At 46.7% G+C, this 15,681-nt stretch overlaps 1 protein-coding gene across 2 annotated transcripts in view; it reads right to left on the minus strand.

The window, feature by feature from the left end:
- Positions 1 to 7,634: 7,634 nt before the first annotated feature.
- Positions 7,635 to 15,681, minus strand: part of Auts2 (activator of transcription and developmental regulator AUTS2) — a 1,096,900-nt gene continuing 1,088,853 nt past the window's right edge. For both annotated transcript variants that reach the window (XM_029477062.1, XM_029477061.1), the window contains exons 16-19: positions 15,340 to 15,417; positions 13,897 to 13,980; positions 11,985 to 12,207; positions 7,635 to 9,205 (exon numbers count right to left, since the gene is read on the minus strand). In XM_029477062.1, the coding sequence (XP_029332922.1) occupies positions 7,948 to 9,205; positions 11,985 to 12,207; positions 13,897 to 13,980; positions 15,340 to 15,417 (1,643 nt within the window). In that variant the 3' untranslated portion in view covers positions 7,635 to 7,947. The remainder of the gene's footprint in view (positions 9,206 to 11,984; positions 12,208 to 13,896; positions 13,981 to 15,339; positions 15,418 to 15,681) is intronic.

Here is a 15,681-nt window from a genome sequence, read left to right on the forward strand (position 1 = left end):
AAAAAAAAAAAACAAAAAAATCACAGAGGAAGCAGTTTTCCCTCAATGGGCCTCAATATCTAATAGGCTGCCACACAGGCCGGAGAGTTTGCTAGAGGCAGCTTGGCCAGCAAGTGAGAACGCTTCTCTCAACCTGTGTACTCCAGCTTTCCCAGACTCGTCACGTTTGTTACTTTGGGAGTCTCATGGGCTTCTTTCGTCTTTCTTCCCTCCAGGAAGGAGTGTTTCAGAGCCAAAGATGTCACAACCCACGAGTGAGACTCTGTCAAAGAGAAAGAAAGGGAGATAGGAAGAAAGAAAACGTACCGCGAATCTACAGAGAAAGTTTGGAGATGTTGATCACTTGCATAGTTTAGAGAGAGGAGAGGAGAGATTGGGATTTTAAAAGTTACCCTCTGGGATTTTGGGGGATCCCCATCGGAAAGGTGAGACAGGTAGATTGTGGAGTGGAGACTGCATGGATTACTTAAGAAGGGTAGATAGATAGATAGATAGATAGATAGATAGATAGATAGATAGATAGATAGATAGGAAGATATTGGGAGAGATAGATATTGAGATAGATAGATAGATAGATAGATAGATAGATAGATAGATACATACATACATACATACATACATACATACATACATACATAGATACATAGATAGATAGTGCCTTAGTTAGGGTTTTCCTGTTGTGAACAGACACCATGACCAAGGCAACTCTTATAAAGAGAAAATTTAATTGGGGTTGTCTTACAGGTTCAAAGGTCCAGTCCATTATCATCAAGGTGGAAACATGGCAGCATCCAGGTAGGCATGGTACAGTAGGAGGTGGGAGTTCTACATCTTCATCGGAAGGCTGTTAGCAGAATACTGGCTTCCAGGCAGCTAGGATAAGGGTCTTAAAGCCCACACCCACAGTGGCACACCTACTCCAACAGAAGGCACACCTTCTGGGCCGAACATATACAAACCATACAGATGGATAAATAAGGTTCACTGTGCACCGTGAGGGTATTGGTATACGTGCTGGCTCTGCTCGCTACAGCTCTCTAGCTACTTACTGATCTTGAAAGGCTCACTTGAGGGGCCGTGCAGCTCTGCCCTGAGGACCTGGATCAGGAATCCAGCTGACTGCCTCAACACACCGTCCCTAGTTGATTTCTGCCAGATGTTTCTGCAAACCCTAGCTTTGATATCACCTGTTGTTTTCTCTCTCAACTGAACTACTCCAGCCATCTCTGACGAAAGCTGTCAGCGCCCGATTTGATGGGTTTTTTTTATCTGCTTCTTCTGTCTATTCATATTTAGTCTTTTCCTTTTGCTTGCTATATACTTAAAAAATTCATTCATTTTTAAACCAAAAGCATGCTAGCATAGGCCATTCTTTTAACCATGCAGAACAGGCCTGAATATGCATAACCTTGGAGAGTTTCTCTTTTCTCAGCTGCAAGCCTGAAAACTGTCAGGAATCTCACAGTACTTCTCATGTAGAATAAGACTTGTTTGTCTTAATGCTCATGATCCTGGTCCGTCTGTCCTTCCTTCCTTCCTTCCTCTCTCTTTCTTTCTCTCCTTCTCTCTTTCTCTCCTTCTTTCTGTTTATTTGTTTTGTTATTTGTTTGTTTTGTTTTTTTGAGGCATGCTTTCTCTGTGTAGTCCTTGCTGTCGAGGCCTGCCTGCCTCCAGCATAGCTGTAGCCATTTTGTTCCATGTCTGCCAGCTATTTCATATTGTTCATATTATCGACATAGAAAAATAGCTTGTTTCAGAGCAGGGTCATGCTGACCATATATCCTGTTATGTTCTGTATGTTCTGAGGCTTGTTAAGAGATTCTACAACCATAAGCTCCACTTAGGACCAGTTAGAATAAAGATTAGTTAGAACTGTTCTGTCTACCTAGCCAAAATAGCTTGAGTCAGAGCCAGCCACCCTGCCATGTTTCCCGCACCTGCGCATGAGTTCATTGTGTTTTTTTTTTTTTTCTTTTATAAGCTGGCCCTGGAAATGTTCAACATCTAGCCTCAGCTCCCAAGTCTGCTGTAGCCCTGATCAATTAGTCTTGGGGTGTGTGTTCAATAAACTATCCCTCTACTGAGATCAGTATCTTGTGGTTTTTGTGGCAATTCCTGAATCCCAACATTGACTGTCCTCGAACTCACTCTGTAGACTAGGCTGGCCTCAAACTAACAGAGATCTGCCTATCTCTGCCTCCTGAGTGTTGAGATTAAAGGTTTGTACCACCAATCCCAGTTGTATCCTTGCTTTTCAGAGCCTTTGTGTTAACACTCATGCTAAAATCTGTGTCAAGTGCTCTTCCTAATAATTTCTAACTCTGTTCCATGTCAGCTCCTTCTCAAGTTCTTTCTGCAGACAAGTCAAGGTCCTGGTTCTGTTTGAATAAATATCTCAGAAATGTACTTCTCAGCTACATCATGAAGCTGTCTCTGGCCAACTTCCCAAGGCTGCCAACAATTCTACATTAATAAATTGAGTTTATTGGGTATGAGGGTACATGCCTCTAATCCCAGCACTTGGGAGGTAGAGGCAGAGGGAGGATTAGGAATCCAAGACCAGACTGGGTTTCACAGAACTGTGTCTCAAAAGAACAGCCTCCTCATGTCCATGAAATACGAAACTGAGTTCCTAGGGCTCGGGAGCATCACACAATGGTAGAATGCTAGCCCAGAATCTCCCACTGAGGGGGCTGAGGGCGTGGCTCAGTGGTAGAGCCTCCACCCAGAATCTCCCACTGAGGGGCTGGGGGCGTGGCTCAGTGGTAGAGCCCCTGCCTAGAATCCCCCAGGGAGGGGCTGGGGGCGTGGCTCAGTGGTAGAGCCCCTACCTAGAATCCCCCAGTGAGGGGCTGGGGGCGTGGCTCAGTGGTAGAGCCCCTGCCTAGAATCCCCCAGGGAGGGGGCTGGGGGCGTGGCTCAGTGGTAGAGCACCTGCCCAGAATCCCCCCAGTGAGGGGCTGGGGGCGTGGCTCAGTGGTAGAGCCCCTGCCTAGAATNTGAGGGGCTGGGGGCGTGGCTCAGTGGTAGAGCCCCTGCCTAGAATCCCCCAGTGAGAGGCTGGGGGCGTGGCTCAGTGGTAGAGCACCTGCCCAAAAGTCCCCAGGGGACTGGGGTGTGGCTCAGTTGTTTGGAGGATTTGCCTAGCTCATTCCAGGTCCTAAATTTATTGCCAGTGCAGGCAGTTGGAGGTGGGCAGGTATTAAAAAAAACTGAGATCTAAAGAGGTCCTGGTTTTCACTGAGGTTGCTAAGGACAAAGGCAGGTAAAGCTAGACTGTCAGTGCTGTCTCGGGAACTTCTTCCTTTTAACTGGAGCTTCTAGCAATTTCTACCTGAGATACTATAACTGGCTTTGTATCCATGATGATACCCAAGAAACAGCAGCTTCATACTGTAGAATAACCAGTAAGAATTGATCCTTTCTTGTTTTTCTTTCGTGTGTGTGTGTGTGTTGAAGCAGGGTCTCATGTAGCCCAGACAGTCCTCCAACTTGATATGGAGTCCAGGACAACCTTGAACTTCTGATCCTCCTGCCTCAGCCTCCTGGGTCCTGAGATAATGGGTGTGAACCACCACTCCTTGTTTATGTGATGCTGAGGATGGAACATATGACTTCATGCATGCTAGATAAGCATGCCAGTAACAGAGCTGCATCTCCAACTTTCAGAATTCTGTCTGGTCAAGAACCAATTATATTCTGGCAAGTGTCCCACATTTAATAGATTTTTTCCATAAATGCACCAAAAAGAAAATGTTGAGAGTTTGAAACACACACACACACACAGTGTATGTGTGTGCTGCTCATACTGTTCTTGTGGTCCCTTTACTTTCAATTTCATTATTACTACAGAGGCCTAACTTGTTTTTCAAGATAGAGAGTCAAACAAGATAAGAGTCTTGGCTAATATCACCATAGAATTCCATCTTCCCCTCTTCTCATGCACCATACATATAGACCGTCAACAATCGCATCTTATTTTTCTCCCTCCACCTTGATTGAGGCTGAGGAGGGAAGCACAGCTAGTGCCGTCACACATACCCAATCCAGAGCGGTAATTATCGCATCATTATATTCGCTATTTCACTTGTCATGTACCATTAGAAGGTAACAAGATCATTGTCAGTCAGAGATTGTGGAGATAATTAGAGCATCTATAGGTTAGCGGGAAATCAAATTGGTGCTGGTACCCATCAAGGCTGAGGCGCCCAATGTAATTAGAGGGGGAATATGCAGAGGTTGAGACGGATTGAAGCCCGTGGGGATTAGCCACCATGACTGATTGGAGAGTGACTCTTCCAGGATCTGACACTGCAGATGGCAATACCAAAATAGGTGTGTGGTTAAGAGGCAGTGAGGTCTGCCAGAAATAGCATGTCAAAGAGCATCTGTGACATCTGTGACACTGGAGTCAGCAGAGTCCAGGATTTGATGTGTTTTTCCAGCCCACTGGTTTTCTCTTCTTCCCATCTTGTTTTTTTCTAGTCTGGTAGTTTCTCTAGCTATAAAATGGTGTTAAGCCAAGTGGGCTTTTACTCACCTATTGTTCTGACTCTTTCAGGTTTAGGGGTTTTTCCACCCCTCCTCCCAGATCATTAGCTCTCCAACGTTAGAAAACCAGGAACCTGAGTTACAAGTGGTTGTGAGCCAAACTCAACAGCTGTGCTCAACATGTGGGTCTCAATCCCTTTGCTGGGGGGTTGGGGGTTGTCAAATGACCCTTCCACAGAGGTCACCTAAGACCACCAGAAAACACGGATATTTACAATTCCTAACAGTAGCAAAATTAGCATAGCAACAAAAATAATTTTATGGTTGGGGTTGAAAACCATGATCTTAACCCTGGACCAGCTCTCCAGTCTCCCAGCTCAGCTTTTTAAAGCCTGTAAGCTCTCCTTGTGTCCTTTCCCTCCAACCAGGGATGTTGTCACATGTCCCTTGACTTTACTAAGAGCTCTGTGGAGCCTCCAAAGTCCACACAGTAGTCCTGATTTCTGTTCTTCTGTGTCTACGTTACCCAGCAGCTACCTCGCTCTAACTGACCTCAACTGCTCTTTTCCTACCCCACTGAGGTGCAAACCTTTAACCCAGTGAATGCTGCAGTTTTAAAAGGAGCATCAGCTACGTTTATTTTTGTAATGTGTGTGTATGCCTGCATGTTTGTGCACATGTATGCATATATATGTGAGGGCACACATGTGGAGGTGCCCTCACAAGAGGATATCTTGTAGGAGTCAGTTCTACTGCATGGATCAACCACGTGAGGACAGAACTCATGTCCAATTCAGCAGCAATCTCCCTGTCTTAGTCTAAAATAAGAAAATTTACGCTGCCCCTTTGCTGGCCTTACAGACGACCTTGAACTGTAAAAACAAACAACAGATGCATGTGTGCGCATGGTCACATGAACCCCCAAAAGCACATGTGCACAGGTGTGCTCTCCTTCCACCACATGGTCCCCGTGATGAAACTCTGATTATCTGTCAGACTTGGTGGCCTCCATCTCCCAAATCCTGGGGGATTACAGGCATGCACCGCATCAAATTTCTGTGGTGCCTGGGGTGAACCTCAAGGCTTTGGGCATATAGGGGACGACTCCTACAACTGAACTCTAACCAGTTCCCTCTGGTGGATTTTGTTCAGAACATACAAATCGCATCGCAAACACAAATACTTCATCAGCAAAGGACCCTGGGCCAGCTGATGGTCAGCCCCTGGACTGGGGTGCTCTGGCCCTGGGGGTTCCAAGGCTGGTGGCAGAGGTGGGGTGTCTTTTCTAGAACCTGGTCTAGAACCCTGGGGGGCTTCTTCCCTAAGCAGGAGTGGCACCTCGCACAAAGAAACATCTGGAAGCTTGGTTCACATTTTTTAATAACATGGCACATTTACATTACACAAGAAGGCTCCTCCAATGACACATGCTGAAGATTCCGTTGCTTCCCCTCCTGTTCGAGTAGGATCTGGAAAGGACTTTTTTTTTCTTTCTTTTTTTTTTTCTTTTTCTTTTTTTTTTTCTTTTTTTTACATACAAGAGAAACAGCCAAAAGGCCTGTACAAGAACAATCTCTTTACAATGCTGAGACCCTACCACTACAGTTCCAGTGCACAGAATCCTTGGGATTTTTTTTTTTTCTTTTTAGTTGTTGTCTTTTAAAAAAAAAAAATTAAAACGAAAGAAAGAAAACAAAACACCGCACACATCTGGTGTCCACAAAATTGGAATTCACAACTAAACCTTCTGTTGACTACTAAAATAGATCTCTCTGCTTTTAGAAACAATGGTCTGTAGTTTACATTTTTTTTTTTTTGGAAAATAAAACAAAACAAAAAACAGGATAACAATGTCAGATAGCACTTTAATATACTAGAGGACCAAATGGGGCTAATTTTTATTTCTTACATGTATTTTACAGGCCAGTAGACAAGATATAGTGTATTTTCTCGGCTAGTAAAGTCATATTCTCTCCAAATATGTAGACAAGAGGGTTAATGTCCTTATAAAAGTGTCATGAAGACATTAAGACTGAAGAAAATACAACACACACACACACACACACACAAATGCACACAAGAGCGCGTGCATGCATGTTCTCTCTCTCTCTCTCTCTCTCTCTCTCTCTCTCTGCCTTCTTTCGCCCTCGGTAATTTCTGATGGCTCTTACTAGATCTACCTGCTCAGTTCAGCTCTGCCCAGGTTTCCCATTTCTTATTGGAATATAAACCATTCACACTGGGCTCCGGGTACCTTCTTCAGTTACTGTGGAAACGTATCCAACGCCTGAGAAGACCCAGACAGCTTTCTTTCAGGACCCGTGTGAGTGTCCTTAAATCATACTGTGGAACGAGGAAGCGTGTCCGTGTCATGAGCCAGGACATGGGTTGCTGCGGAGGCACGGTGCCCACTTGAAGTTGCCTGCAACATTACACCATCAAAGGTGACCAGAAATTCTGGTGACCTGTTTGTGCTGGCAGACACAGCCCACCTGCCCCTGATTATTGGCAGAACAATCCCATCTTCCCTGGGCAAAGCTACTTCCGGTTCTTAGCTACACTTTCTAGGGGGTGGACCTTTCCCCATTTCTCCCCAGAAGACCACAAGCAGCAACTTCAGATGCAAAGTTCCAGCCAGGGTTTCAGATTTAAAAAAAGAAAGAAAAGAAAAGAAAGAATGAAAGAAAGGTGTTTCTTCATTTGAAAAACAAAAACCAAACCAAAAGAAAAACAGTTGTGTAACATCTCAGGTAAGCGCTCGTTCAGGGAAAATATGACCTTAAGTATGTTGTAAATGGATTTGAAAAGGCTCCTTTGAGTTAAACGGGCTTAGGGGAAAAGCCCTCGTATTCATTGCATAGTTGAAGGGTTTAGCAGATGGGAACGCGGCCTCCTCCTCCGAGGGCCGAGTTCACTGATATTAGACTTGTAAATAGCACATTTGAAGAAGTATTAATGTATTATGTTACTTAATCTTTACCTATTTACATCTGTACAAGTAAAGCTTTTGTCTTTATCTTTTGCATATATGAACCGTCAGCTCACGAAAGCAATCTCTTTTTACACTTTATGTACAAAGCCTCCTCCTCTGAGACAGCTCTGGGTGATGGATAGATGTCCCCCCCCCCGCCCACCCCCGTGATCATCAGATCCCTGTGTGTCAGTACCTTCACCGTTTTGGTTCAAATCAAAGTTTTAGGCAAGGAACAACAACAAAAAAGTAAAGAAATGTAAGAACAAACAAGACCTGGCTAAAAGGTCTGAAAAATTCCAACATTAATATACAAAAACATTTCAACATCCAAACAGAGTGTCTGTCCTTTTTTTTTTCCCCAGGGGAAGAGTTGGAGCTCTGCACCTCTCAAGTTTGGGGGTGCGGGAGTTGTCTCTTGAGTCTGGGGGGTGGGTTCCCTGGGGATTCCTCCCCCACTCCGAGGTCTGCCTTGTCCTCCTGGCTTACCGAGCTTCAATGTCCTTCAGTGTGTGGGACGGTGGCCTCTCTCGGATTTCAGCCGACAGAGGCGTAGTCCTCCGGGGGGATCCCGGGCGGCCCCCCAATGTGGAGATGAGCGGAGGTGGGGCGCTGAGCGCCGCAGTGGGCGGGGTCTTGTTAAGCAGTCCATTCTGGTGGCCTGCAGTAGGGCTGATGCGAGGGTAGTGCATACTAGGCAGGCCTGGTGTGAGCAGGCTCGGGTGTGGGAGGTGTCCATCTAGAGAAGCGGGGTGCACAGGGTGCAACCGCGGATGCTCATAGTCCTCCCGAAGCACGTGCAGCCGCTCACGTTCATCCAGGTGTCCTCCTCGTTCGTGCTCCCGTCGAGGGTCCACGGCCAGCGGGTGATGGTGGTGATGGTGGTGGTGGCTGTAATCATGAGGCTCCCTGTCCCGGAACGAGCGGTCGGCTTCATACAACCGGGGTGTGGAGAGCCGGTGCAGGGGGTCGTTCCTGAGCAGAAAGTCCCTGCCCAGAGGGTCTCTTCGGTGCATGTCCAAGTCACGGTAAGGATCCCTCAAGGGGTCCCGCATAGGGTCCCAGTGGAAAGAGGGGTATGGGAAACGCTCTCCCCCTGGGATCGGACTGAGGCCCATAAATGGGGTCACCATACGTGTCCTGTCCAGACTACCGATACTGTTCATGGCATGGATGCCAGTCACTCCCACGGTCATGGGCATGGATGCCAGAGGCCCTGGGTGCACGCTGGCACTGGCTGAGGAGCTGGGCGGAGGTGCCTCTGAGGTCCTGTGGGCCTGGGGGGCCTCAGTAGGTAGGTCGTGATCTTCCTTGCGTTCCTCTTTGACCTTGACCTCGGCGTTCTTCTTGGGGTTCTCGTAGGCCGGCTCACCCTTGCGTGGCTCGGCTTCCCGACTAGAGGTGCTATTAGGCCTGGTGCTATCCACGCCTGGTGTCCTCACGTAGGGCGATGGCACCCGGGACAGCTGCTTGGGTTCCTCGCCTGCTGCACGTCCCTCGTGGCTGTGCCCATCTCTCTCGGGCAGATGGCTTTCCTTGGCTTTGTGCTCTTCGGTGGTCAGGTCCTTTCGGGATCCCGAGTGGTCTCTCTCCTTCTCTTTTGGTTTATCTTTCTCACGAGCCTCAGTATTCAAATGACCCCTGGTCGTCGGATCGGTGGAGCTGCGGTTATGGCCCAGGGCGCTCACCGGGACGGGAGGTGCTGGGGAAGGATGGCTGGGGTGTCTTTTCTCAACGCTTTCCCTGTGAGAGGGAGATGGGGAGAAATGAAATGGGCTTGCTAGCCAGGCAAGGGGCGGTCAATGAGATGGTAGTGTGAGGGAGGGCTTCCGCGTGAAGACAGCCACCTGCTCTAATCTAGATTCTCGAGGCAGCATCATGGGTGCCTACAGATGAAGGTGACTCGGGGGTGGGGAGACTTAGGGACCTGCCTTGACCAAGGTCATGAAGGGAGTGCACAGAGAGCCACTGAGGGTCAGGGTGGTCACTGAAGAACATAGAAGCTCATCTGTTTAGCTTCTTGGGACAGCTTTAGCTTAAGAATACAGTTCTAAGAGCCCAAACACAAATTAGGACTTATCTTCACACTCTGGATAGAAAGTTGAGGTAGGGACGGGTTTAATATATCCATGAGGGAGCTTTCTGGCAGCTGACCCTCAGGACAAAGGTATTACTTCAGGTTGATGGATGTAGATCAGTGGTTCTTAACCTATCAATAGTGACCCCCTTGGTCATGTGATCCCTTAGGCAACAGGGGTTGCCTAAGACTATCAGAAAATGGGGTTATTTACATTATGATTATAACAACAAGCAAACTTACAGTTATGAAGTAGCAGTGAAACTAATTTTATAGTTGGGGGGGTGTCACAGCGTTCAGAAGGTTGGGAACCACGGATGCAGATACAGAATAAGGGGTGTTAGAAAGGCAACCCCACCCTCCAGGTTACTGGAGTACCAGACAGCCCCAATCTAATGTGTACAGATGAGGCTGTAGCAGATGTGGGGTCAGAGCATACAACCTCACTGACTGAGGACCCTGTTAGAGGACTCAAAGAGACTGTCAAAGGAAACTTCCAGGGACCTGGCTTGGCCAGGAAGTGTCTATGGACTGGGGATAAAAGGCAGAATAACAGAAGATAAACAGTTCAAACTCGGAGAGTTAAGAGGGAGAAAGCTGATAGGTCACATCTTAGGACAGATGTGGGGAAAAGATGAAGGGAGGAGCCATATGTTGTGCGGACAAAGAGGTGGCAGAGGTCAGAGTCCAGGGACCACAGTGGAGGTGGGGTGGGCTAGGGTGGGGGCGGTGCCAGGGAAGCTGTCCTAAACATTCTGCTTCCTGCTTACATGCAGAGGCTGACAAGAAAAATTTAACGGGGAGAAAAGAATACAAACGTATTTTAAGTTTTCCTCAACTTCAATACTGGAGGCTCCATCAAAAGAAACCAAAGCCTATATTCTACTCAAGAATAAATTATTCAGAAACTCCATATTCTATGGTGGGACCCCTTTAGTACTTTAGAACTTCTATGGGCTGAGAGTTTTTTTTTTTTTTTTTAATTACAACTTTCTTATATGGTAATTGTCTTTTTCTCCCATGTAAAACCAACCAATGCAGTGTGACAGCCTATGAAAGACACCGTATCATTTAATGTTTTAGACAAGAGTTTCTCTAGGTATCCCTGGCTGGCCTATGTAGTCCAGGCTGGCCTTGAACTCACAGAGATGTATCTGCCTCTACCTCTGGAGTGCTGGGATTAAAGGCACATGCCTCTTCGTCAATCATGTTTAGAATTGGAAAGTTGATTTCTTTTAAATGATTAGGGCACATACATGCACGATATACAAAGCAAAGGCAAATTATAGATCTGAATCAAATTTGAATTTGTGTGTGTGTGTGTGTGTATGTGTGTGTATGCCTGTGGGCATATGCTATCCAGCAGCTGTGCAGATTAGAGGACAGACAGCCTTGGGTGTCAATCACAAAGGCAAGGTGAGACAAGGTCTCTGGGGTTGTGCACCCACACTCACTACTGTGCCTGTCTTTGCTCAGATGTTGGGAATCGGAACTTAGGCCCTCACACTTGCAGGGTAAGGGCGTTCCCCACTGAGCCATCTCCCTAGCCCCAAATTTCAATCCTAAGTACAAAAAGAAGTGACTCTCAAGGTTTGGGGTTGGTTTTTCTTTTCTGTTCTTTTCTCTCTCTCTCTTCTTTTTTTCCCAAGTGTATACTGACATGACCTATCAGTTCATTCAAAATGAAAACAGCCTAAAGAAACAACGGAAATGCCTGTGGCATTCTGCATAAAAATACCGAGGTATTTCTTCTTTTGAGATAGATTTTTAGAAAACAGTTAGTATGCAGACAACAATGGTTAGTAAAATTAACAATTCCCTGGAAAAGCAACTGCAAAGCAAAGCTTCCTGTTGCCGAGGTCCAAATTCAGATTAGTTAAAAACCAAACCAAACCAAACAAACAAACAAACAAAACCAAAACTATACGGATTATCTACGAGCCCCAGGGTTTTGAGTTTGGATGACGCTTGAGAAAAACAGGATGAGGTGATGCAAACATGACTTACGAGGAACAAATGAAAAGGAGAGAAAAGAGAAACAAAACAAAACAAAAAAACCACCTATGGGTGACTGGATGGACTTCACGACTCAAAAGCAAACATGGCAGATTCATGCTGTGTGTGTCTGGCTGTCTACAGGAAGATGTCTACTTGGACGCGCTAATGTTTTGGGGACTTCGGGTGGCTTGGATGTCTAGCTGCACTGTGTCTTAGTGATAGGCTAAGGTCACCATCTGCTCTGTACCATGGAGTGCAGGGAGGGCCTCTCTGTACTGACTTGCCCCTGCAGGGTAAGCGCTGGGTAAGGAACTGGGGAGCTACAGAGGTCTTAAGCACAAGGCTGGGACACAGGCTGGGGTAAGGGAGAGGCGGGGTGGCTGGTTCTGGCTGTGTAGCAGAGGACGGGCTCCCCCAGTGGGACTCGAGAGAGGTTTCTTTTCGTACCTTTCCTTGTCATCTTTACTAACGGAGGAGTCTCGTTTATCTACATCTCTATCTCTGTCATGGGCTGCAGCGGACGCACTGCGCTCCAATTCCCCTGGCTTCAGCCAGGGCGGAGGGGTCGGGAACGACGGAGGCGTTCGGTGCAGCCGGTTCCAGGGTTCGTGAGGATTGCTAAAGTTCTGCACACTGGGGCTATCCTTGTGGCCGAACACTGAGTTGGGTGCTGAAATGGCGAAGTGGAGAACAAAAAAGGGTTTCAGAGAGATCTCAATAGAAACCTGTCGGAGTGAAGGTACTTACCAAAAACTTTAACAGCATTCAGAGTTAAAATGAATACATGTTATTGGCAGCTGGAAAAGGAAGGAGATTAACACACTCATTAGAGGAACGCTCGTCCTACACTGTAGAGGCAGCTCACAGCCTTAAAAAAATAAAAAAAAATCAATGGAAAAGAAAAAGTGAGAGGGGGCCAAGCTGGTATGCAGCTACCCCATCGGACATGTGCCAGCATGCAGAAGTTCCAGGCATGCAGAAAGGTGCGTGATGACCAGACGACAGATGAACAGGTAGGTCGGTTCGGCAGAGTCCACTGGTCCTCCGCCTATCACACCCTGCCGGATGCTACTCCTTCTGGCTTTAGTCAACACGAACATGGAAAGACCATGCAGGACCATGTCCTTAAGAATGCACCGATCTGCATGCTGTGTGTTTGTATTGTCTGTCTGTCTGTTGTCTGTCTTCCTTTGTTTTCAGACAAGATCTTATGGGTCCCTGGCTGGCCTCACATTCCCTGTGTAGCTACTGTGATCCTACTGCCTCTGCCTTCCCAAGTGCTGGGATGAAGGCTTGTGGTTCCCGGTGGGAGATATACAGGAAGATGAGACATCTCACACTGTTTATGTAATGCTGGGAATGGAGGATGCCCGGCGGGCCTGGCAAGCCCACCAAGTCACACCCCTGGGCTTGCTAATTCTTCATTGTACTTTTTTTTTTTCAGTCTTGTTACATCAAAAGTAAAATGAAATAACATTTTTTATTTTGAGCTGTAACCAAAGCAAACTACTTGTAGTTACTGAGCAAGTCACTATTCCTGATGGACAGAGCCTATGGCAACAGTGGACTTACGGAGTTTACATGCTTACAACCAATTTCAATGTTTGGAATGCTCTATCCCAAATTTGTATAATAATAATAATGATAATAACGATAATAATGATAATAGCAGTAATCAAATAAGAAACCACATACACTTTCATTTATGTTTACTTTATGTGTATGGGTATTTTTGTCTGCATGATTATATGTGCGCCATATGTGTGCCCAATGCCCAGCCTATAGAGGCCAGAAGAAGGCTTTAGATGCCCTGGAACTGAAGTTACAGACGGTTATAAATTGTCATGTAGGTGCTAAGAAACAAGCTTAGGTCCCCTGGAAGAGCAGCAAGTGATCTTACCCACTGAACCACATCTCTCCATCCCCAAATGATATTACCCTTTCATGGTACCTTAATTTGCATTTTATTTTCAACAGAGTCTCGCTATGTGGCTCTGGCTAGCCTGGAACTCTCTCTACAGACCACAACTCAGAGACTTGACTGTCTCTGCCTCCTGAGGGCTGGGATTAAAGGCATGCGCTACCACACTCATCCCTTCCCTCGGCTTCTAAATGATTTTTGGTGGTGTTGGGGAGGGAACTGAGGGCTTTGCCCATGCTAGACAAACTCTCTCTGATTGAGCCATGCCCCTAAACCCTCACTGGGGATTTTAGGCAAGTGCTTTGTCACTGACCCACATACTCAGCTTAAAGTAGTTTTCCCAACGTAAAGTTTCCCTTCGTGTCAAAAGGTCTGAAGCCATATATGGGTCAGAGAAACTGCAAAAGGGAGGTATCAAAATAATGGAGAGGTACTCACTAACTGAAGGGTTTCCAAGTCCCCCGAAGGCATTGCCACCAACTGCAGCGAGGCCCGTGAACGTAGACGGCCGGTTAAAAGGCTCTGTGAATGAGATTGGGAAGGAAGAAATGTGGTCACGGGCTTGTGAGGGAGGAACACAGGTGCCTTGGCAGCTGGGAAAGCAACAGACCCTCTTTGATGCACTCTGGCTCTCCTGATGGACTGTGTAAGGGCTTTTCTGTGCTTGGACTTAAGGCAATGGGTTAGCAAGAGTCCCAAGGGGTTTGTTTTCCCAGTGTCGTCCTTTGCATGATTCAGCTATGTACTTGGGGTGACTGAGCAGACTCAGGACCCAGTGCTCTAAGCTGCCTTCTTGTCTGCAAAGTGTTTCTGTCTCTGGCTCTCTCTGGCCCTCCTTTTTGTAGACATGTCTCATTTAACTCAGGCTGCCTTCAAACTTGATCTAAGTCAAGGCTAGCCTTGAACTGATCCTCCTGCCTCATCTCTACCTCCCAGGGGCTGAGATGACATGCATGAACAAAAATGAGATACTACTGGGCTAGAGAGAACACTGGGGTTTGATTCCCAGCACCCACATGAGAACGTGAAACTGTCTTATAACAGTTCCAGGGAATTTGACACTCGCTTCTGGCCTCTGAGGGCAACGCAGGCACATGTACAGACATTCATGTAGGCAAAACATCTATACATGCAAAACAAAAATAAGTAATAAAAGCTGGGCACGGTGGTTTACATCTTTAATCCCAGCACTTGAGAAGCAGAGGCAGGCAGATCTCTGTTGAGTTTGAGGCCAGCTTGGTCTACAGAGAGAAACCCTGTCTCAAAAAAATAAATAAAATAAATAAAATAAAATAAAATAAAATTCTTCCTATATATTTCCCACCAGGAACCATGGCCTGTGACTGACTTGACAGCACACTTCTAGGAAATAACTGAAAAGCCACGGGAGGTATAATCTTCCTAAGAAGAGACACGCTAACAATAAAGTATGAAGAAGTCAAGAGCAAAGAGTGCAGCTCTCTGATGCAGCTCTTATAACACTCATTGCATCTCTCTTTATAGCTCTTAGAGGGACCCCTAGATATAAAGACAAGGTGAGCATACTCAGAACACACATGTCCTGAGATGGCAAGGAAGACTTCCTACCCGAATCCCTTGTGATAGTTAATACTGAGTGCCAGCTTAACTGAATCTAGAATCACTCGGGAGACAACCCCTGGGCACAGCTGTGAGGAAGTGTCTTAGATTAGGCTGAGATGGCACAACCTGCCCTCCTCATGGGGGAGGGGGACACCGGCCAATAGGGTAGGGCATTAAACTGAATAAGGAGGAGAAGATTGCTGAGCGCCAGCATCCTTCTCTCTCTGCTTCCTGCCACTGGGCCCCACCCTGACTCCCATGAAAGGCGGCAGGGAGTATCCCTCAGACTTTCTGACTCACCTAGGTGAGCGGCAGGGTTGAGAAAGTTACTGTGATGAGGTGGTGGCCCAAACGGGGTCCCAGTAGGATGTGCAGCACCTGCAAAATCCAACAGAGCAAAGTCAGAATTTAGAGAAAAAACAAAAAACAAAAAAAACAAAACAAAACAAAAAAAATCAAAAACCTTCCTAGGGCGGGGCTGAAGAAAATGTGTTAAAGTCAAATCCCAGTGCCTCCACAGCTTTGGCCTGTACACCTGGGTAAAAGACAGTGTTCCTGTTAGGGACAAAAGAAGGCGGTCCTCCCCCACCTTTCCCAGCTGCATTGGGAGCCTGCTTAGTTTCTGTCATCTGGGGAGAGGGA

The sequence above is a fragment of the Mus caroli genome, chromosome 5, assembly GCF_900094665.2.
Source record: "Mus caroli chromosome 5, CAROLI_EIJ_v1.1, whole genome shotgun sequence".
NCBI lineage: Eukaryota > Metazoa > Chordata > Mammalia > Rodentia > Muridae > Mus > Mus caroli.